The sequence below is a fragment of the Saccoglossus kowalevskii genome, chromosome 7, assembly GCF_978046115.1.
Source record: "Saccoglossus kowalevskii chromosome 7, keSacKowa6.1, whole genome shotgun sequence".
Taxonomy (NCBI): Eukaryota; Metazoa; Hemichordata; class Enteropneusta; family Harrimaniidae; genus Saccoglossus; species Saccoglossus kowalevskii.
In genome coordinates this window covers 2,852,941-2,879,803 of record NC_140647.1, presented here as the reverse complement: position 1 = coordinate 2,879,803, position 26,863 = coordinate 2,852,941, and the positions used below count along the sequence as shown (strand labels likewise).

At 34.4% G+C, this 26,863-nt stretch overlaps 1 protein-coding gene across 1 annotated transcript in view; it reads right to left on the bottom strand.

The window, feature by feature from the left end:
* Window positions 1–270: 270 nt before the first annotated feature.
* Window positions 271–26,863, bottom strand: part of LOC100366430 (glycine receptor subunit alpha-2-like) — a 50,731-nt gene continuing 24,138 nt past the window's right edge. The window contains exons 2-5 of the mRNA XM_085501619.1: window positions 5,004–5,086; window positions 2,936–3,070; window positions 2,141–2,502; window positions 271–1,753 (exon numbers count right to left, since the gene is read on the bottom strand). Of these exons, the coding sequence (XP_085357745.1) occupies window positions 1,472–1,753; window positions 2,141–2,502; window positions 2,936–3,070; window positions 5,004–5,086 (862 nt within the window). The 3' untranslated portion in view covers window positions 271–1,471. The remainder of the gene's footprint in view (window positions 1,754–2,140; window positions 2,503–2,935; window positions 3,071–5,003; window positions 5,087–26,863) is intronic.

Here is a 26,863-nt window from a genome sequence, read left to right as displayed (position 1 = left end):
ATAGTCTCCCCTCTCGTGCTTATAACGAAATTTAGACTAATGATGCAAGCTGGAATCAAATTGCAGTAAAATGCATTTGTTTTCTGAGATGGTTGTAAACAAAAATGTTCACTATCCGTTGCTTTCTGATATAATCATTTACTACGCATGCGCATGACTAAAGTGAGATATAGAAAAAGTATCTTTAAATGTGTAACCTAACTAAACTAACAGCAGACTTTTAATACTACAGATAATAACGAGCAAAAATTGACACAGCATTGTCGCACGTGGGAGATTATAAATTTAATTTATTTTAATTTCATTAATAGTTTATTAACACTTGGGTACGCATTTACACAATGACTCAACGTAGACAGGAAGTGAATTGTTTAAACTGTCTACAGTGATACAAAACTATTTATATTCTCGATACCACATTTTGTTTATCGTGCAGCGACACAGCCTACCCCTACCCATAATTCTCGGCTTTACACTATAGGTATCAGCTATCGTTTCAATTGCATTGTCCAACATAGATTTGTCTAAAGATAAAAATCTAACATTTGTGCACATTTGAAATACTCGATTATAAAGTGTATTACCATAGCAATACAGTAAAACGTTTCTCGTATCAAATGTGACATGTGGCAGTGGAGTGCATTTGTAACTGCATTATGCAGTGGTGACATCCATTATATATATATATATGTATATATATATATATACTATTATTAAGATTCAAATGTCATCGTTTCTATCTCGTCACAATATAGATGCATATTTGTAAGCTAATTGTGCATTTTATGTCGTTCACCTGCAATAAATTAATATGTAAATTTTTGTGAACGAAGCCCGAACGTGATTGGTGTGTAAGAACTCCAGGTACGACTGACAGGTGTGGTTGGCAGGGACGGGTTCAGAATGTTATTTTACTTGTTTGTCTCCACGTAAAAATAAAAAAAATAAACGAGAAAAGAGGACAATGTACTCGAGGTTGTGCAATTGTTCAGATATCGAACTTCACCCACGGCAGGTTTCGGGCCCTCGAGTTGTTCAACATCTGAACATTTGTACTCCTACTCGTACATTATTCTGTATATTTCGCATATCGTTTTATGTTACGTCGTGCATTCGTATTACTAAACTATTATTCGTCGCACAACACGTGTAAATTGAAAAAGCTTCAACGCAAGATACCGATAGTTAGTCTAAGTCTTAATAGATAAATATCTAAGAGTTGAAGTCTTGTTCTTCTATTCATCAGTTGTATTCACTACTACGTTTTTATCAAATACTATTCTACACACATTTGTAAAATCACGGAACATCTCTATAATATCGAGAGAGCTTGTTGTATTGTCAAGATCCTGAACAAAAATCAATCGCGCGTACACATGCTAGATGACCTTTGAACTGTTTTCTCTTCTTTACTGCAGGATGTCAATTTCATTGCCATGGCAATATGTACGTACTAGTATCTACGACAAAGTTAACTATTTTGCGTATCAGGTGCCTGAAAATACCACCCAAGATATATGGACCAATAGATTATATTAAAGATAAGGAATGAGACGGGGAACACAATTCTGGAAACAACGTCGATTATTTGAACTTTGTTCGGCTGTGCGACGGTTTTCGTCGTTGGTCTCTTTTTCCTTTCCGTGACTAATGAGGCCACCATTGGTCGCATGGCGTCGCTGTTTTCCTTGACGTAGAAGGGCACGTGCTTCGTATCTAAGCTGTTTTCTCCATTTAGTTGAGATGAAGACGCCTGAGAAGAAATGAACCGATAATATTTAGAAAGAATCAAGTATTTTATAGTTCAACGTGTATATCGGCGAAGTCAAAGTTGTTCAGAAAACATCATAACATAGTGTACTAACAAGTCCAATCTATCTCTTCAGATAACTCTAGAGCGGATGGGGTTGAAAGGAAAGTGGGATGTAGTCAATGGTTACCCGAAAATATAAAGAAGATACCAAATATTCATATATATATATATACGCGTGCAGGTTATATATATATATATATATAATAATTTATTATGTTTTCAATTTCCCGATAAGAACAACAATAATGTTTAAAAATGTACCACGGGACTAACAACATACACTCATTGACTTATCCAATTTACTCTGACTTGTCTGTGATTACTTACTCGACTTTTGTTGTTGTTTTTTGTTGTTTTCTTCTCCACAGTACTTGCCCTGTACATATAATTGGCCGCGGCAAATTCAACCAGTGCGGCGAAAACAAACAACAAACACACCGACATCCAAATATCGATTGCTTTGATATAAGATACTTTTGGTAGGGTTTCGTTGGCGCCAGAACTCTGCGTGGTCATCGTGAGAACAGTCGTGATGCCAAGGGCCACGCGTGCAGGTGACGACTCAGCGCTGATCCAAAATGATACCCAGGATAAGATTACGATGAGCATGCTGGGAATGTAAGTCTGTATTAAATAGTATCCCATTTGTCTGAGAAAGAAGAACTGGACTTCGACACACGTGTAATTACCTGCAATGCAATATATGTATTAGTATGCGCAGTATTTAGAAAAATGGCGTGGAAACACATATTTGTGTACGATGCCCACAGGCGACACAAGTACATGTAAGATCACCGATACTACTGGCAGTTGGTGTCCAATCACACAAGCTGGTCGCGTATGTGACACAGCACATATACCAACAGTTTAAAGAATTAAATTGACTTAATCACCTCACCCTCAAATAATTGAATCTGATCTGCATTCCACCCATCCCATAAAACACTCTCTGTGGAAAAACTTTTGTTTAATATATCAGATCTCAATTAGTGAACTTGTTCTATTTTATATATGAAGGCGTTTTGACGTTCGAATTGAATTACATGTACTACTCGGATCAATTCAATCAATTTACCGAACTGACTTGACCAAGGTAGAACCGTTAAATATTTATAGTGTTACCTGTGTTATACTGTTTAGTGCATGGTAGCGTTCGGTAACCAAGTATATTAAACTGGGGTAACTCGAGGTTCCCGGCGATCTGTACAGGTCCCACATCCTTCCATTCAAATAAAAGATCCTTTGTGGTGAAACCGTCTGAAAACAGTAACATATCATAATTTATTAACGTCTGTATGCTCCTCATGGAAATAAACAATGATTGTACACATATCAACGAGATCAACTCACCCTGGTATGCATATGAGAGCTAGTAAAATACTATTAATTACAACTATCATTCCAAAATCGATCACGACCCTCAGATTTACAACTTAAAAGGCGGCAGTCGTCGTGCCGCGTCCTGTTCGATATGGGACTCATAGCGACGTATACAACGCGTGTAAAATACATTGTTTATTTACATGAAATTCGAACACGCGCTGCGCGACGAACACCGTGCTTTAATTGAATATCGGGTACTGTGAACCCGCCCCCCCCCCACTCCCTATATTTAGGGGGGCCTATGCTTGTTCCCTCATTTTTTTTGACCCCCCCCCCCTATCTAGGGAAAAGAAGAAAATTTAACCCCCCCCTTTCACGAGCTTTTCCGATGAATTTCACCCCCTATCTAGGGAACTTTTCAGTCTAGAACTCCTTTTAAACCCCCCTTTTTTGTATATCTCGGGAAGTGTTTTGAAATACACCCCCTATTTTGAGAATCTCGGGAAAACAAGCAAAAAATACCCCCTTTTCTACGATTTTCTCGGGAAAATGTTCCCGAGACAGCTCGTCAAAAAGTACCCCCTTTCCCGAGAAAATGGGAACGCGCATGCGGCCCCCTATGGATCCTGAGTGGGGGGGGGGGGCCGGGACTGTGAACCGTTTCATTGTCAGTGTCAGTACAACATTCGTGCAGCCAACATTTCGAAAAAGTCGCTGTGGGATCCTATACAAATTATCGCTGCTACTCGTTTTTGTGATTTTCACTTACTCACCAAAATTCATCTGAAACGTTTTACAATAAACTGTGATAACAACCTTCCATAAATGTTTGCAATTGCTTGCCTATATACTAGTACTTGGTTTAAACTAGTTTATTGCATGACTCACAGTCATTGCATCGATCGCTGCATTTACTAGTATTTAGGTTCTCGTTCGACGGTAATAACAAACTGTGCAAAATGCGCATTCTCGTGATAACAGTATCAGAAAGCGTTATACGATAAATCATGATCCAATGTTTATGTGCCAGCATGCAAAAAATATAGGATACTCAATTAGTAACAAGTGGTGTGTAAAGAATTAGAACAGTTGTTCAATCTCTGAATTGCAGGTTTAATTGTTTAAATAGTTCCATGTGGATTACTCGAGTAATCAAAAGATGGGAAAGATATAATCTCCGTAAAAGGACAAAAACACCCTCGACAGTAAAAAGAAAATGAATTTACCTGTAATGTAACGAGATTATAAGCGACATGCATCACTTGGAATGCATTAGTGTTCACTAAAGGACGCCGAACATTTAAGACGGAGAAAGCAGCAGAAAGACAATTACGACCGTGGAAAGGAGATTTTAGAGATAGTGGCCACAATGAAAATGGTTATACCGTTGACAGTCTTGCATTTCTATTTTGAACTTAGACAAAAAGATTTTATAGAAGCATGTACAATTTCATCACCTACTGCTCTCAAAAGTATTTTTTATAGCGGGAGATATGAATCTAATTGCTATGGAGACAATTTTTAAATAAAACTCTATCATTGTCTAATAGGGTCGTTGTCTGATTTCTTGAGTGAACACACCTGTTCAAGACTCAATCTGGTCAAAAAATAAAAAGCTTATGTGAGTATGATGAATGTATACAACAGTGTAGAGGTATTAAATATGTTATCTGCATCTATAGCAAGAGTTTGCGCTCTCGGAGTGCATTCTAATTTTAATATGTTTTATGCAAGAAACTAAATAATCTCTATTCCTTTTCTCTTCCCCTCTTTTTCTTACAGTTTATGTTACTACATATTACGTAGGGGTTATTTAGAATGAGACATTTCAGCCTACCCTCACAACGTCGCCATCATTGATACTTACAGCTTTCAAGTTGAACACCACACACTTGTTGATCCATTGGAAAGCGTTGTAATTTCATGTTACATGATAACGTTAGACTCAATCTGCAAAAATAGAAAACGAAAGTGCGATTGTACATCGAATTGAGAGATTTCAGCCCCCCTCTAAACCACCACCAAGAACATATATCGCTGTAAATATTATTTGGTGTTTAAAACCGTACAGTCACATTATCTCGTATATTACTGTGCCGTCTGCTAATTGGCCGAGGGAAATAAAAAGTAATACCATCGCCGTAGAGGGTTGTAGTATTCCGAATAACAAAAGTAAGGTCGTTCGTAGATCATAATCGGCCTCTGCAGACGAATAGAGGCCGCATCATTAGACATAGTCGTCATCTGATTATTGCAATGAGCTTTGGTCGAACAAGATTAGTATTTATTATTACTTATACATAACAATGTTGTTTGCTGTGTACATGTTCGATAAATATTAATCTTCCGGGACGCTGATGAAAACATGTGACATTACTATGTCTGACACTGCGGAAAGTTCGTCGACTCAAGCTGCGATCTATATTGTCTTATATCCTAGAAAAGCCCACAAATTCGGATGCGCCAGTTATAGCCGGGAATTTGAGCCAGTGCAGGATGGGAAGGATTTTATGTCGTCCAAGTTCATACCAACTGTGATACCCAACCATGATAGGTTGTTACTCTCTATCACAGGGCGATTGCAGTATGTTACTCCCTATCACAGTGAGATTTCAGTATGTTACTCCCTATCACAGTGAGATTTCAGTATGTTACTCCCTATCACAGTGAGATTTCAGTATGTTACTCCATGTCACAGTAGGATTTCAGTATGTTACTCCCTATCACAGTGAGATTTCAGTATGTTACTCCCTATCACAGTGAGATTTCAGTATGTTACTTCCTATCACAGTGAGATTTCAGTATGTTACTTCCTATCACAGTGAGATTTCAGTATCTTACTTCCTATCACAGTGAGATTTCAGTATCTTACTTCCTATCACAGTGAGATTTCAGTATGTTACTTCCTATCATAGTGAGATTTCAGTATGTTACTCCCTATCACAGTGAGATTTCAGTATGTTACTTCCTATCACAGTGAGATTTCAGTATGTTACTCCCTATCACAGTGAGGTTTCAGTATGTTACTTCCTATCACAGTGAGATTTCAGTATGTTACTTCCTATCACAGTAAGATTTCAGTATGTTACTCCCTATCGCAGTGAGATTTCAGTATGTTACTTCCTATCACAGTGAGATTTCTGTATGTTACTCCCTATCACAGTGAGATTTCAGTATGTTACTTCCTATCACAGTGAGATTTCAGTATGTTACTCCCTATCACAGTTAGATTTCAGTATGTTACTCCCTATCACAGTAAGATTTCAGTATGTTACGTCCTATCACAGTGAGATTGCAGTGTTACTTCATATCACAGTGAGATTTCAGTGTGTTACTCCCTATCACAGTGAGATTTCAGTATGTTACTCCCTATCACAGTGAGATTTCAGTATGTTACTCCCTGTCACAGTAAGATTGCAGTATGTTACTTCCTATCACAGTGAGATTTCAGTATGTTACTCCCTATCACACTGAGATTTCAGTATGTTACTCCCTATCACAGTGAGATTTCAGTATGTTACTTCCTATCACAGTGAGATTTCAGTATGTTACTCCCTATCACAGTGAGATTTCAGTATGTTACTTCCTATCACAGTGAGATTTCAGTATGTTATTCCCTATCACAGTGAGATTTCAGTATGTTACTCACTATCACAGTGAGATTTCAGTATGTTATTCCCTATCACAGTGAGATTTCAGTATGTTACTCCCTATCACAGTGAGATTTCAGTATGTTACTCCCTATCACAGTGAGATTTCAGTATGTTACTCCGTATCACAGTGAGATTTCAGTATGTTACTCCCTATCACAGTGGTATTGCAGTATGTTACTCCCTATCACAGGGAAATTTCAGTATGTTATTCCCTATCACAGTGAGATTTCAGTATGTTTTTCCCTATCACAGTGAGATTTCAGTATGTTACTCCCTATCACAGTAAGATTGCAGTATGTTACGTCCTATCACAGTGAGATTTCAGTATGTTATTCCCTATCACAGTGAGATTTCAGTATGTTACTTCCTATCACAGTGAGATTTCAGTATGTTACTCCCTATCACAGTAAGATTGCAGTATGTTACGTCCTATCACAGTGAGATTTCAGTATGTTATTCCCTATCACAGTGAGATTTCAGTATGTTACTTCCTATCACAGTGAGATTTCAGTATGTTACTCCCTATCACAGTGAGATTTCAGTATGTTACTCCCTGTCACAGTAAGATTGCAGTATGTTACGTCCTATCACAGTGAGATTTCAGTATGTTACGTCCTATCACAGTGAGATTGCAGTATGTTACTTCCTATCACAGTGAGATTTCAGTATGTTATTCCCTATCACAGTGAGATTTCAGTATGTTATTCCCTATCACAGTGAGATTTCAGTATGTTACTCCCTATCACAGTGAGATTTCAGTATGTTACTTCCTATCACAGTAAGATTGCAGTATGTTACGTCCTATCACAGTGAGATTTCAGTATGTTACTCCCTATCATAGTAAGATTTCAGTATGTTACTCCCTATCACAGTGAGATTTCAGTATGTTACTCCCTATCACAGTAAGATTGCAGTATGTTACGTCCTATCACAGTGAGATTTCAGTGTGTTACTCCCTATCACAGTGAGATTTCAGTATGTTATTCCCTATCACAGTGAGATTTCAGTATGTTACTCCCTATCACAGTGAGATTTCAGTATGTTACTTCCTATCACAGTGAGATTTCAGTATGTTACTTCCTATCACAGTAAGATTTCAGTATGTTACTTCCTATCACAGTGAGATTTCAGTATGTTACTTCCTATCACAGTGAGATTTCAGTATGTTACTCCCTATCACAGTGAGATTTCAGTATGTTATTCCCTATCACAGTGGTATTGCAGTATGTTACTCCCTATCACAGTGAGATTTCAGTATGTTACTTCCTATCACAGAGAGATTTCAGTATGTTACTCCCTATCACAGCGAGATTTCAGTATGTTACTCCCTATCACAGGGCAATTGCAGTATGGTACTCCCTATCATAGTGAGATTGCAGTGTTACTTCATACAAACATTTATTGGAGTTCGGCTATGGTCGAAATCAAGAATAACCGACCCTAAACGTAAAAAATCAAGTGCTGAAAATGGATCGATCGTCCAATGTATACTTAACATAGTTTGAAACAACCCGACCTTGGCCCAATTTACTGCTACAGCACTTCAATAGCTTTAATGCGTAGAATTTATATAAAGAAGCCATATCCTTACATAAAACCATTCATTTTGTCAAGTAATCAGTAGTATAGCAGCGAAAAATTCATTTGTACCTGCCGCCAAACGTCCACCACTTTTAACTGCTTCCCCGAGGTCATAACCGCAATTGAATTTCGTCATTATCGAAGTCCGTAATTTATTTGATTCGCCAGAAGCTATGTTTTTATTGGTCTCCATCGATCCTGAGAGTATTACCATACCAGACGATGTTCATTGACATTTCATCGATACCGCGATATATTTGTTGTAGTCGGAAAAACAATTATGTATGTGTAACATTCGTGAAACCACGACGATAGACTCAATACAGCGAACCACCTCATGTACGACGAGCAGCATACGTTTTCTGAGATAATTTTCTGCAGCGGAATAAAAAAGCAAAGTGATTTTTATTTTAAAAACTTTCATTTTATTTTGACGCTTTGTTTTCTAAGTCAAGTTGATCCTTCCTACGCCTTGTTGTAAAACCTTCTATACGGTTCGAACTAGAACCTTACGTTGTTTTGGCATTCAAAGCTATGGCGAGAACACTCACATATTAATATGCACTTTTAACATTTAAAACCGTTTGCATTTATGATTCATAAAACGTTACTTAATTAATATTTAATAAAACGTTGTCGATTTGCGGGTCGTTCTAGCACGACATGGTCATTTTATCAATGAGCGCGAAATGTATGGTTGCCCTGACGAGATGTTTGAATCCAGGAAAATCTATGTAATTTAGTGGCAGCAATTCAGCAGAGAATTGTTTACTTTGCATTATAAATAACGATCTGCACGCAGGTGATATGAGTCACCGGTACACACCATGTGTACATAGTTATTAGTGTACCCACTCGAACTATCACTCACACCATATTGCTTAATACTTAAATACACTCGACATATAAATCACATCATGTTGCTTACTTAAATATACTCGACATATACCTAACATCATGTTGCTTACTTACTTATACTCGACATATACCTCACATCATATTGCTTACTTAATTATACTCGACATATACCTCACATCATGTTGCTTACTTACTTATACACGACATATACCTCACATCATGTTGCTTACTTAATTATACTCGACATATACCTCACATCATGTTGCTTACTTACTTATACTCGACATATACCTCACATCATGTTGCTTACTTAATTATACTCGACATATACCTCACATCATGTTGCTTACTTAAATATACTCGACATATACCTCACATCATGTTGCTTACTTACTTATACTCGACATATACTTCACATCATGCTGCTTACTTACTTATACTCGACATATACCTCACATCATGTTGCTTACTTAAATATACACGACATATACCTCACATCATGTTGCTTACTTAAATATACTCGACATATACCTCACATCATGTTGCTTACTTAAATATACTCGACATATACCTCACATCATATTGCTTACTTAAATATACGCGACATATACCTCACATCATGTTGCTTACTTAAATATACTCGAAATACACCTCACATCATGTTACGTACTTAAATATACTCGACATACACCTCACATCATGTTGCTTCATTAAATATACTCGACAAATACCTCACATCATGTTGTTTACTTAAATATACTCGACATATACCTCACATCATGTTGCTTACTTACATATACTCGACATATACCTCACATCATGTTGCTTACTTAAATATACACGACATACACCTCACATCATATTGCTTACTTAAATATACTCGACATACACCTCACATCATGTTGGTTACTTAAATATACTGGACATAATCCTCACATCATGTTACTTACTTAAATATACTCGACATATACCTCACATCATGTTGCTTACTTAAACATACTCGACATAACCTCACATCATGTTACTTACTTAAATATACTCGACATACACTTCACATCATGTTGCTTACGTAAATATACTCGACATATACTTCACATCATGTTGCTTACGTAAATATACTCGACATATACGTCACATCATGTTGCTTACGTAAATATACTCGACGTATACCTCACATCATGTTGCTTACGTAAATATACTCGACATATACCTCACATCATGTTGCTTACTTAAATATACTCGAAATACACCTCACATCATGTTACGTACTTAAATATACTCGACATACACCTCACATCATGTTGCTTCATTAAATATACTCGACAAATACCTCACATCATGTTGTTTACTTAAATATACTCGACATATACCTCACATCATGTTGCTTACTTACATATACTCGACATATACCTCACATCATGCTGCTTACTTACTTATACTCGACATATACCTCACATCATGTTGCTTACTTAAATATACACGACATATACCTCACATCATGTTGCTTACTTAAATATACTCGACATATACCTCACATCATGTTGCTTACTTAAATATACTCGACAAATACCTCACATCATGTTGTTTACTTAAATATACTCGACATATACCTCACATCATGTTGCTTACTTACATATACTCGACATATACCTCACATCATGTTGCTTACTTAAATATACACGACATACACCTCACATCATATTGCTTACTTAAATATACTCGACATACACCTCACATCATGTTGGTTACTTAAATATACTGGACATAATCCTCACATCATGTTACTTACTTAAATATACTCGACATATACCTCACATCATGTTGCTTACTTAAACATACTCGACATAACCTCACATCATGTTACTTACTTAAATATACTCGACATACACTTCACATCATGTTGCTTACGTAAATATACTCGACATATACTTCACATCATGTTGCTTACGTAAATATACTCGACATATACGTCACATCATGTTGCTTACGTAAATATACTCAACATATACGTCACATCATGTTGCTTACGTAAATATACTCGACATATACGTCACATCATATTGCTTACTTAAATATACTCGACATGTACGTCACATCGTGTTGCTTACTTAATTATACTCGAAATATACGTCACATCATATTGCTTACTTAAATATACTCGACGTATACCTCACATCATGTTGCTTACGTAAATATACTCGACATATACGTCACATCATATTGCTTACTTAAATATACTCGACATATACGTCACATCATGTTGCTTACGTAAATATAGTCGACATATACCTCACATCATATTGCTTACTTAAATATACGCTACATATACCTCACATCATGTTGCTTACTTAAATATACTCGAACTATCACTCACACCATATTGCTTACATAAATATACTCGACATATACGTCACATCATGTTCCTTACTTAAATATACTAGACATACACCTCACATCATGCTGCTTACTTAAATATACTCGACATATACGTCACATCATGTTGCTTACTTAAATATACTAGAAATATACCTCACATCAGGTTGCTTACTTAAATATACTCGACATACACCTCACATCATGTTCCTTACTTAAGTATACTCGACATATACCTCACATCATGTTGCTTACTTAAATACATTGGACATACACCTCACATCATGCTGCTTACTTAAATATACTCGACATATACCTCACATTATGTTGCTTAATTAAATATACTCGACATATACGTCACATCATGTTGCTTACTTAAATATACTAGACATACACCTCACATCATGTTACTTACTTAAATATACTCGACATAACCTCACATCATGTTCCTTACTTAAATATACTCGAAATACACCTCACATCATGTTACGTACTTAAATATACTCGACATACACCTCACATCATGTTGCTTCATTAAATATACTCGACAAATACCTCACATCATGTTGTTTACTTAAATCTACTCGACATATACCTCACATCATGTTGCTTACTTAAATATACTCGACATATACCTCACATCATGTTGCTTACTTAAATATACACGACATACACCTCACATCATATTGCTTACTTAAATATACTCGACATACACCTCACATCATGTTGGTTACTTAAATATACTCGACATAATCCTCACATCATGTTACTTACATAAATATACTCGACATATACCTCACATCATGTTGCTTACTTAAACATACTCGACATAACCTCACATCATGTTACTTACTTAAATATACTCGACATACAACTCACATCATGTTGGTTACTTAAATATACTCGACATAATCCTCACATCATGTTACTTACTTAAATATACTCGACATATACCTCACATCATGATGCTTACTTAAATATACTCGAACTATCACTCACACCATATTGCTTACTTAAATATACTCGACATATACCTCACATCATGTTGCTTCATTAAATATACTCGACAAATACATCACATCATGTTGCTTACTTAAATATACTCGACATATACCTCATATCATGTTGCTTACTTAAATATACACGACATACACCTCACATCATATTGCTTACTTAAATATACTCGACATACACCTCACATCATGTTGGTTACTTAAATATACTGGACATAATCCTCACATCATGTTACTTACTTAAATATACTCGACATATACCTCACATCATGTTGCTTACTTAAACATACTCGACATAACCTCACATCATGTTACTTACTTAAATATACTCGACATACACTTCACATCATGTTGCTTACGTAAATATACTCGACATATACTTCACATCATGTTGCTTACGTAAATATACTCGACATATACCTCACATCATGTTGCTTACTTAAATATACTCGACATATACCTCACATCATGTTGCTTACTTAAATATACTCGACATATACGTCACATCATGTTGCTTACTTAAATATACTCGACATATACCTCACATCATGTTACTTACTTAAATATACTCGAAATACACCTCACATCATGTTACTTACTTAAATATACTCAACATATACGTCACATCATGTTGCTTACGTAAATATACTCGACATATACGTCACATCATATTGCTTACTTAAATATACTCGACATGTACGTCACATCGTGTTGCTTACTTAAATATACTCGACATACACCTCACATCATGTTGCTTCATTAAATATACTCGACAAATACCTCACATCATGTTGTTTACTTAAATCTACTCGACATATACCTCACATCATGTTGCTTACTTAAATATACTCGACATATACCTCACATCATGTTGCTTACTTAAACATACTCGACATAACCTCACATCATGTTACTTACTTAAATATACTCGACATACACCTCACATCATGTTGGTTACTTAAATATACTGGACATAATCCTCACATCATGTTACTTACTTAAATATACTCGACATATACCTCACATCATGTTGCTTACTTAAACATACTCGACATAACCTCACATCATGTTACTTACTTAAATATACTCGACATACACTTCACATCATGTTGCTTACGTAAATATACTCGACATATACTTCACATCATGTTGCTTACGTAAATATACTCGACATATACCTCACATCATGTTGCTTACTTAAATATACTCGACATATACCTCACATCATGTTGCTTACTTAAATATACTCGACATATACGTCACATCATGTTGCTTACTTAAATATACTCGACATATACCTCACATCATGTTACTTACTTAAATATACTCGAAATACACCTCACATCATGTTACTTACTTAAATATACTCGACATATACGTCACATCATGTTACTTATTTAAATATACTCGACATACACCTCACATCATGTTCCTTACTTAAATATACTCGAAATACACCTCACATCATGTTACGTACTTAAATATACTCGACATACACCTCACATCATGTTGCTTCATTAAATATACTCGACAAATACCTCACATCATGTTGTTTACTTAAATATACTCGACATATACCTCACATTATGTTGCTTACTTTAATATACTCGACATATACCTCACATCATGTTGCTTACTTAAATATACACGACATACACCTCACATCATGTTGCTTACTTAAATATACTCGACATACACCTCACATCATGTTGGTTACTTAAATATACTCGACATAATCCTCATATCATGTTACTTACTTAAATATACTCGACATATACCTCACATCATGTTGCTTACTTAAACATACTCGACATAATCCTCACATCATGTTACTTAGCTAAATATACTCGACATACACTTCACATCATGTTGCTTACGTAAATATACTCGACATATACTTCACATCATGTTGCTTACGTAAATATACTCGACATATTCGTCACATCATGTTGCTTACGTAAATATACTCAATATATACGTCACATCATGTTGCTTACGTAAATATACTCGACATATACGTCACATCATATTGCTTACTTAAATATATTCGACATATACGTCACATCATGTTGCTTACGTAAATATACTCGACATATACGTCACATCATATTGCTTACTTAAATATACTCGACATATACGTCACATCGTGTTGCTTACTTAATTATACTCGACATATACGTCACATCATATTGCTTACTTAAATATACTCGACATATACCTCACATCATGTTGCTTACGTAAATATACTCGACATATACGTCACATCATATTGCTTACTTAAATATACTCGACATATACGTCACATAATGTTGCTTACGTAAATATAGTCAACATATACGTCACATCATGTTGCTTACGTAAATATACTCGACATATACGTCACATCATATTGCTTATTTAAATATACTCGACATATACGTCACATCATGTTGCTTACTTAATTATACTCGACATATACGTCACATCATATTGCTTAGTTAAATATACTCGACATACACCTCACATCATGTTGCTTACTTAAATATACTCGACATATACGTCACATCATACTGCTTACTGAAATATACTCGACATATACCTAACATCATGTTGCTTACTTAAATATTCTCTATATATACCTCACATCATGTTACTTACTTAAATATACTCGACATATACCTGACATCATGTTACTTACTTAAATATACTAGACATACACCTCACATCATGTTGCTTACTTAAATATACTCGACATATACCTCACATCATGATGCTTACTTAAATATACTCGACATATACCTCACATCATGTTGCTTACTTAAATATACTAGAAATATACCTCACATCAGGTTGCTTACTTAAATATACTCGACATACACCTCACATCATGTTCCTTACTTAAGTATACTCGACATATACTCACATCATGTTGCTTACTTAAATACATTGGACATACACCTCACATCATGCTGCTTACTTAAATATACTCGACATATACCTCACATCATGCTGCTTACTTAAATATACTCGACATATACGTCACATCATGTTGCTTACTTAAATATACTAGACATACACCTCACATCATGTTGCTTACTTAAATATACTCGACATACACCTCACATCATGTTGGTTACTTAAATATACTGGACATAATCCTCACATCATGTTACTTACTTAAATATACTCGACATATACCTCACATCATGTTTCTTACTTAAATATACTAGACATACACCTCACATCATGTTGCTTACTAAAATATACTAGACATATACCTCACATCATGATGCTTACTTAAATATACACAACATATACCTCACATCATGTTGCTTACTTAAATATACTAGAAATATACCTCACATCAGGTTGCTTACTTAAATATACTCGACATACACCTCACATCATGTTCCTTACTTAAGTATACTCGACATATACCTCACATCATGTTGCTTACTTAAATACATTGGACATACACCTCACATCATGTTGCTTACTTAAATATACTCGACATATACCTCACATCATGTTGCTTACTTAAATATACTCGACATATACCTCACATCATATTGCTTACTTAAATATACGCGACATATACCTCACATCATGTTGCTTACTTAAATATACTCGAAATACACCTCACATCATGTTACATACTTAAATATACTCGACATATACCTCACATCATGTTGCTTCATTAAATATACTCGACATATACCTCACATCATGTTGCTTACTTAAACATACTCGACATAACCTCACATCATGTTACTTACTTAAATATACTCGACATACACTTCACATCATGTTGCTTACGTAAATATACTCGACATATACTTCACATCATGTTGCTTACGTAAATATACTCGACATATACGTCACATCATGTTGCTTACGTAAATATACTCAACATATACGTCACATCATGTTGCTTACGTAAATATACTCGACATAGACGTCACATCATATTGCTTACTTAAATATACTCGACATATACGTCACATCGTGTTGCTTACTTAATTATACTCGACATATACGTCACATCATATTGCTTACTTAAATATACTCGACATATACCTCACATCATGTTGCTTACGTAAATATACTCGACATATACGTCACATCATATTGCTTACTTAAATATACTCGTCATATACGTCACATCATGTTGCTTACGTAAATATAGTCGACATATACGTCACATCATGTTGCGTACGTAAATATACTCGACATATACGTCACATCATATTGCTTACTTAAATATACTCGACATATACGTCACATCATGTTGCTTACTTAATTATACTCGACATATACGTCACATCATATTGCTTACTTAAATATACTCCACATACACCTCACATCATGTTGCTTACTTAAATATACTCGACATATACGTCACATCATACTGCTTACTGAAATATACTCGACATATACCTCACATCATGTTGCTTACTTAAATATACTCGACATATTCCTCACATCATATTGCTTACTTAAATATACGCTACATATACCTCACATCATGTTGCTTACTTAAATATACTCGAACTATCACTCACACCATATTGCTTACATAAATATACTCGACATATACCTCACATCATGTTGCTTACTTAAATATACTCGACATATACCTCACATCATGTTGCTTACTTAAATATACTCGACATATACCTCACATGTTGCTTACTTAAATATACTAGACATATACGTCACATCATGTTGCTTACTTAAATATACTAGACATACACCTCACATCATGCTGCTTACTTAAATATACTCGACATATACGTCACATCATGTTGCTTACTTAAATATACTAGAAATATACCTCACATCAGGTTGCTTACTTAAATATACTCGACATACACCTCACATCATGTTCCTTACTTAAGTATACTCGACATATACCTCACATCATGTTGCTTACTTAAATACATTGGACATACACCTCACATCATGCTGCTTATTTAAATATACTCGACATATACCTCACATTATGTTGCTTAATTAAATATACTCGACATATACGTCACATCATGTTGCTTACTTAAATATACAAGACATACACCTCACATCATGCTGCTTACTTAAATATACTCGACATATACGTCACATCATGTTGCTTACTTAAATATACTCGACATAACCTCACATCATGTTCCTTACTTAAATATACTCGAAATACACCTCACATCATGTTACGTACTTAAATATACTCGACATACACCTCACATCATGTTGCTTCATTAAATATACTCGACAAATACCTCACATCATGTTGTTTACTTAAATCTACTCGACATATACCTCACATCATGTTGCTTACTTAAATATACTCGACATATACCTCACATCATGTTGCTTACTTAAATATACACGACATACACCTCACATCATATTGCTTACTTAAATATAATCGACATACACCTCACATCATGTTGGTTACTTAAATATACTCGACATAATCCTCACATCATGTTACCTACTTAAATATACTCGACATATACCTCACATCATGTTGCTTACGTAAATATACTCGACATATACGTCACATCATACTGCTTACTGAAATATACTCGACATATACCTAACATCATGTTGCTTACTTACATATTCTCTATATATACCTCACATCATGTTACTTACTTAAATATACTCGACATATACCTCACATCATGTTTCTTACTTAAATATACTAGACATACACCTCACATCATGTTGCTTACTAAAATATACTAGACATATACCTCACATCATGATGCTTACTTAAATATACACGACATATACCTCACATCATGTTGCTTACTTAAATATACTAGAAATATACCTCACATCAGGTTGCTTACTTAAATATACTCGACATACACCTCACATCATGTTCCTTACTTAAGTATACTCGACATATACCTCACATCATGTTGCTTACTTAAATACATTGGACATACACCTCACATCATGTTGCTTACTTAAATATACTCGACATATACCTCACATCATGTTGCTTACTTAAATATACTCGACATATACCTCACATCATATTGCTTACTTAAATATACGCGACATATACCTCACATCATGTTGCTTACTTAAATATACTCGAAATACACCTCACATCATGTTACGTACTTAAATATACTCGACATACACCTCACATCATGTTGTTTCATTAAATATACTCGACAAATACCTCACATCATGTTGTTTACTTATATATACTCGACATATACCTCACATCATGTTGCTTACTTAAATATACTCGACATATACCTCACATCATGGTGCTTACTTAAACATACTCGACATAACCTCACATCATGTTACTTACTTAAATATACTCGACATACACTTCACATCATGTTGTTTACGTAAATATACTCGACATATACTTCACATCATGTTGCTTACGTAAATATACTCGACATATACGTCACATCATGTTGCTTACGTAAATATACTCAACATATACGTCACATCATGTTGCTTACGTAAATATACTCGACATAGACGTCACATCATATTGCTTACTTAAATATACTCGACATATACGTCACATCGTGTTGCTTACTTAATTATACTCGACATATACGTAACATCATATTGCTTACTTAAATATACTCGACATATACCTCACATCATGTTGCTTACGTAAATATACTCGACATATACGTCACATCATATTGCTTACTTAAATATACTCGACATATACGTCACATCATGTTGCTTACGTAAATATAGTCGACATATACGTCACATCATGTTGCGTACGTAAATATACTCGACATATACGTCACATCATATTGCTTACTTAAATATACTCGACATATACGTCACATCATGTTGCTTACTTAATTATACTCGACATATACGTCACATCATATTGCTTACTTAAATATACTCGACATACACCTCACATCATGTTGCTTACTTAAATATACTCGACATATACGTCACATCATACTGCTTACTGAAATATACTCGACATATACCTCACATCATGTTGCTTACTTAAATATACTCGACATATACCTCACATCATATTGCTTACTTAAATATACTCGACATATACCTCACATCATGTTGCTTACTTAAATATACTAGAAATATACCTCACATCAGGTTGCTTACTTAAATATACTCGACATACACCTCACATCATGTTCCTTACTTAAGTATACTCGACATATACCTCACATCATGTTGCTTACTTAAATACATTGGACATACACCTCACATCATGCTGCTTATTTAAATATACTCGACATATACCTCACATTATGTTGCTTAATTAAATATACTCGACATATACGTCACATCATGTTGCTTACTTAAATATACAAGACATACACCTCACATCATGCTGCTTACTTAAATATACTCGACATATACGTCACATCATGTTCCTTACTTAAATATACTCGAAATACACCTCACATCATGTTACGTACTTAAATATACTCGACATACACCTCACATCATGTTGCTTCATTAAATATACTCGACAAATACCTCACATCATGTTGTTTACTTAAATCTACTCGACATACACCTCACATCATGTTGCTTCATTAAATATACTCGACAAATACCTCACATCATGTTGTTTACTTAAATCTACTCGACATATACCTCACATCATGTTGCTTACTTAAATATACTCGACATATACCTCACATCATGTTGCTTACTTAAATATACACGACATACACCTCACATCATATTGCTTACTTAAATATACTCGACATACACCTCACATCATGTTGGTTACTTAAATATACTCAACATAATCCTCACATCATGTTACCTCCTTAAATATACTCGACATATACCTCACATCATGTTGCTTACTTAAACATACTCGACATAACCTCACATCATGTTACTTACTTAAATATACTCGACATACACCTCACATCATGTTGGTTACTTAAATATACTCGACATAATCCTCACATCATGTTACTTAATTAAATATACTCGACATATACCTCACATCATGTTGCTTACTTAAATATACTCGAACTATCACTCACACCATATTGCTTACTTAAATATACTCGACATATACCTCACATCATGTTGCTTCATTAAATATACTCGACAAATACCTCACATCATGTTGGTTACTTAAATATACTGGACATAATCCTCACATCATGTTACCTACTTAAATATACTCGACATATACCTCACATCATGTTGCTTACTTAAACATACTCGACATAACCTCACATCATGTTACTTACTTAAATATACTCGACATACACTTCACATCATGTTGCTTACGTAAATATACTCGACATATACTTCACATCATGTTGCTTACGTAAATATACTCGACATATACCTCACATCATGTTGCTTACTTAAATATACTCGACATATACCTCACATCATGTTGCTTACTTAAATATACTCGACATATACGTCACATCGTGTTGCTTACTTAATTATACTCGACATATACGTCACATCATATTGCTTACTTAAATATACTCGACATATACCTCACATCATGTTGCTTACGTAAATATACTCGACATATACGTCACATCATATTGCTTACTTAAATATACTCGACATATACGTCACATCATGTTGCTTACGTAAATATAGTCGACATATACGTCACATCATGTTGCTTACGTAAATATACTCGACATATACGTCACATCATATTGCTTATTTAAATATACTCGACATATACGTCACATCATGTTGCTTACTTAATTATACTCGACATATACGTCACATCATATTGCTTACTTAAATATACTCGACATACACCTCACATCATGTTGCTTACTTAAATATACTCGACATATACGTCACATCATACTGCTTACTGAAATATACTCGACATATACCTAACATCATGTTGCTTACTTAAATATTCTCTATATATACCTCACATCATGTTACTTACTTAAATATACTCGACATATACCTGACATCATGTTACTTACTTAAATATACTAGACATACACCTCACAGCATGTTGCTTACTTAAATATACTCGACATATACCTCACATCATGATGCTTACTTAAATATACTCGACATATACCTCACATCATGTTGCTTACTTAAATATACTAGAAATATACCTCACATCAGGTTGCTTACTTAAATATACTCGACATACACCTCACATCATGTTCCTTACTTAAGTATACTCGACATATACTCACATCATGTTGCTTACTTAAACACATTGGACATACACCTCACATCATGCTGCTTACTTAAATATACTCGACATATACCTCACATCATGCTGCTTACTTAAATATACTCGACATATACGTCACATCATGTTGCTTACTTAAATATACTAGACATACACCTCACATCATGTTGCTTACTTAAATATACTCGACATACACCTCACATCATGTTGGTTACTTAAATATACTGGACATAATCCTCACATCATGTTACTTACTTAAATATACTCGACATATACCTCACATCATGTTGCTTACTTAAACATACTCGACATAACCTCACATCATGTTACTTACTTAAATATACTCGACATACACTTCACATCATGTTGCTTACGTAAATATACTCGACATATACTTCACATCATGTTGCTTACGTAAATATACTCGACATATACGTCACATCATGTTGCTTACGTAAATATACTCGACATAAACCTCACATGTTGCTTACTTAAATATACTCGACATATACCTCACATCATGTTGCTATAACTTAAATATACTAGACATACACCTCACATCATGCTGCTTACTTAAATATACTCGACATATACGTCACATCATGTTGCTTACTTAAATATACTAGAAATATACCTCACATCAGGTTGCTTACTCAAAATATACTCGACATACACCTCACTTCATGTTCCTTACTTAAGTATACTCGACATATACCTCACATCATGTTGCTTACTTAAATACATTGGACATACACCTCACATCATGCTGCTTACTTAAATATACTCGACATATACCTCACATTATGTTGCTTAATTAAATATACTCGACATACACTTCACATCATGTTGCTTACGTAAATATACTCGACATATACTTCACATCATGTTGCTTACGTAAATATACTCGTCATATACGTCACATCATGTTGCGTACGTAAATATACTCAACATATACGTCACATCATACTGCTTACTGAAATATACTCGACATATACCTAACATCATGTTGCTTACTTAAATATTCTCTATATATACCTCACATCATGTTACTTACTTAAATATACTCGACATATACCTCACATCATGTTGCTTACGTAAATATACTCGACATATACGTCACATCATATTGCTTACTTAAATATACTCGACATATACGTCACATCATGTTGCTTACGTAAATATAGTCGACATATACGTCACATCATGTTGCTTACGTAAATATACTCGACATATACGTCACATCATATTGCTTATTTAAATATACTCGACATATACGTCACATCATGTTGCTTACTTAATTATACTCGACATATACGTCACATCATATTGCTTACTTAAATATACTCGACATACACCTCACATCATGTTGCTTACTTAAATATACTCGACATATACGTCACATCATACTGCTTACTGAAATATACTCGACATACACCTCACATCATGTTGCTTACTTAAATATACTAGACATACAGCTCACATCATGTTGCCTACTTAAATATACTCGACATACACCTCACATCATGTTGGTTACTTAAATATACTGGACATAATCCTCACATCATGTTACTTACTTAAATATACTCGACATATACCTCACATCATGTTGCTTACTTAAACATACTCGACATAACCTCACATCATGTTACTTACTTAAATATACTCGACATACACTTCACATCATGTTGCTTACTTAATTATACTCGACATATACGTCACATCATATTGCTTACTTAAATATACTCGACATACACCTCACATCATGTTGCTTACTTAAATATACTCGACATATACGTCACATCATACTGCTTACTGAAATATACTCGACATATACCTAACATCATGTTGCTTACTTAAATATTCTCTATATATACCTCACATCATGTTACTTACTTAAATATACTCGACATATACCTGACATCATGTTACTTACTTAAATATACTAGACATACACCTCACATCATGTTGCTTACTTAAATATACTCGACATATACCTCACATCATGATGCTTACTTAAATATACTCGACATATACCTCACATCATGTTGCATACTTAAATATACTAGAAATATACCTCACATCAGGTTGCTTACTTAAATATACTCGACATACACCTCACATCATGTTCCTTACTTAAGTATACTCGACATATACTCACATCATGTTGCTTACTTAAATACATTGGACATACACCTCACATCATGCTGCTTACTTAAATATACTCGACATATACCTCACATCATGCTGCTTACTTAAATATACTCGACATATACGTCACATCATGTTGCTTACTTAAATATACTAGACATACAGCTCACATCATGTTGCCTACTTAAATATACTCGACATACACCTCACATCATGTTGGTTACTTAAATATACTGGACATAATCCTCACATCATGTTACTTACTTAAATATACTCGACATATACCTCACATCATGTTGCTTACTTAAACATACTCGACATAACCTCACATCATGTTACTTACTTAAATATACTCGACATACACTTCACATCATGTTGCTTACGTAAATATACTCGACATATACTTCACATCATGTTGCTTACGTAAATATACTCGACATATACGTCACATCATGTTGCTTACGTAAATATACTCGACGTATACCTCACATGTTGCTTACTTAAATATACTCGACATATACCTCACATCATGTTGCTATAACTTAAATATACTCGACATACACCTCACTTCATGTTCCTTACTTAAGTATACTCGACATATACCTCACATCATGTTGCTTACTTAAATACATTGGACATATACCTCACATCATGCTGCTTACTTAAATATACTCGACATACACTTCACATCATGTTGCTTACGTAAATATACTCGACATATACTTCACATGATGTTGCTTACGTAAATATACTCGACATATACGTCACATCATGTTGCGTACGTAAATATACTCAACATATACGTCACATCATACTGCTTACTGAAATATACTCGACATATACCTAACATCATGTTGCTTACTTAAATATTCTCTATATATACCTCACATCATGTTACTTACTTAAATATACTCGACATATACCTCACATCATGTTACTTACTTAAATATACTAGACATACACCTCACATCATGTTGCTTACTAAAATATACTAGACATATACCTCACATCATGATGCTTACTTAAATATACCCGACATATACCTCACATCATGTTGCTTACTTAAATATACTAGAAATATACCTGACATCAGGTTGCTTACTTAAATATACTCGACATAACCTCACATCATGTTCCTTACTTAAATATACTCGAAATATACCTCACATCAGGTTGCTTACTTAAATATACTCGACATAACCTCACATCATGTTACGTACTTAAATATACTCGACATACACCTCACATCATGTTGCTTCATTAAATATACTCGACAAATACCTCACATCATGTTGTTTACTTAAATCTACTCGACATATACCTCACATCATGTTGCTTACTTAAATATACTCGACATATACCTCACATCATGTTGCTTACTTAAATATACACGACATACACCTCACATCATATTGCTTACTTAAATATACTCGACAAACACCTCACATCATGTTGGTTACTTAAATATACTCGACATAATCCTCACATCATGTTACTTACTTAAATATACTCGACATATACCTCACATCATGTTGCTTACTTAAACATACTCGACATAACCTCACATCATGTTACTTACTTAAATATACTCGACATACACCTCACATCATGTTGGTTACTTAAATATACTCGACATAATCCTCACATCATGTTACTTACTTAAATATACTCGACATATACCTCACATCATGTTGCTTATTTAAATATACTCGAACTATCACTCACACCATATTGCTTACTTAAATATACTCGACATATACCTCACATCATGTTGCTTCATTAAATATACTCGACAAATACCTCACATCATGTTGCCTACTTAAATATACTCGACATATACCTCACATCATGTTGCTTACTTAAATATACACGACATACACCTCACATCCTATTGCTTACTTAAATATACTCGACATACACCTCACATCATGTTGGTTACTTAAATATACTGGACATAATCCTCACATCATGTTACTTACTTAAATATACTCGACATATACCTCACATCATGTTGCTTACTTAAACATACTCGACATAACCTCACATCATGTTACTTACTTAAATATACTCGACATACACTTCACATCATGTTGCTTACGTAAATATACTCGACATATACTTCACATCATGTTGCTTACGTAAATATACTCGACATATACCTCACATCATGTTGCTTACTTAAATATACTCGACATATACCTCACATCATGTTGCTTACTTAAATATACTCGACATATACGTCACATCATGTTGCTTACTTAAATATACTCGACATATACCTCACATCATGTTACTTACTTAAATATACTCGAGATACACCTCACATCATGTTACTTACTTAAATATACTCGACATATACGTCACATCATGTTACTTATTTAAATATACTTGACATACACCTCACATCATGTTCCTTACTTAAATATACTCGAAATACACCTCACATCATGTTACGTACTTAAATATACTCGACATACACCTCACATCATGTTGCTTCATTAAATATACTCGACAAATACCTCACATCATGTTGCCTACTTAAATATACTCGACATATACCTCACATCATGTTGCTTACTTAAATATACACGACATACACCTCACATCATATTGCTTACTTAAATATACTCGACATACATCTCACATCATGTTGGTTACTTAAATATACTGGACATAATCCTCACATCATGTTACTTACTTAAATATACTCGACATATACCTCACATCATGTTGCTTACTTAAACATACTCGACATAACCTCACATCATGTTACTTACTTAAATATACTCGACATACACTTCACATCATGTTGCTTACGTAAATATACTCGACATATACTTCACATCATGTTGCTTACGTAAATATACTCGACATATACCTCACATCATGTTGCTTACTTAAATATACTCGACATACTCTTCACATCATG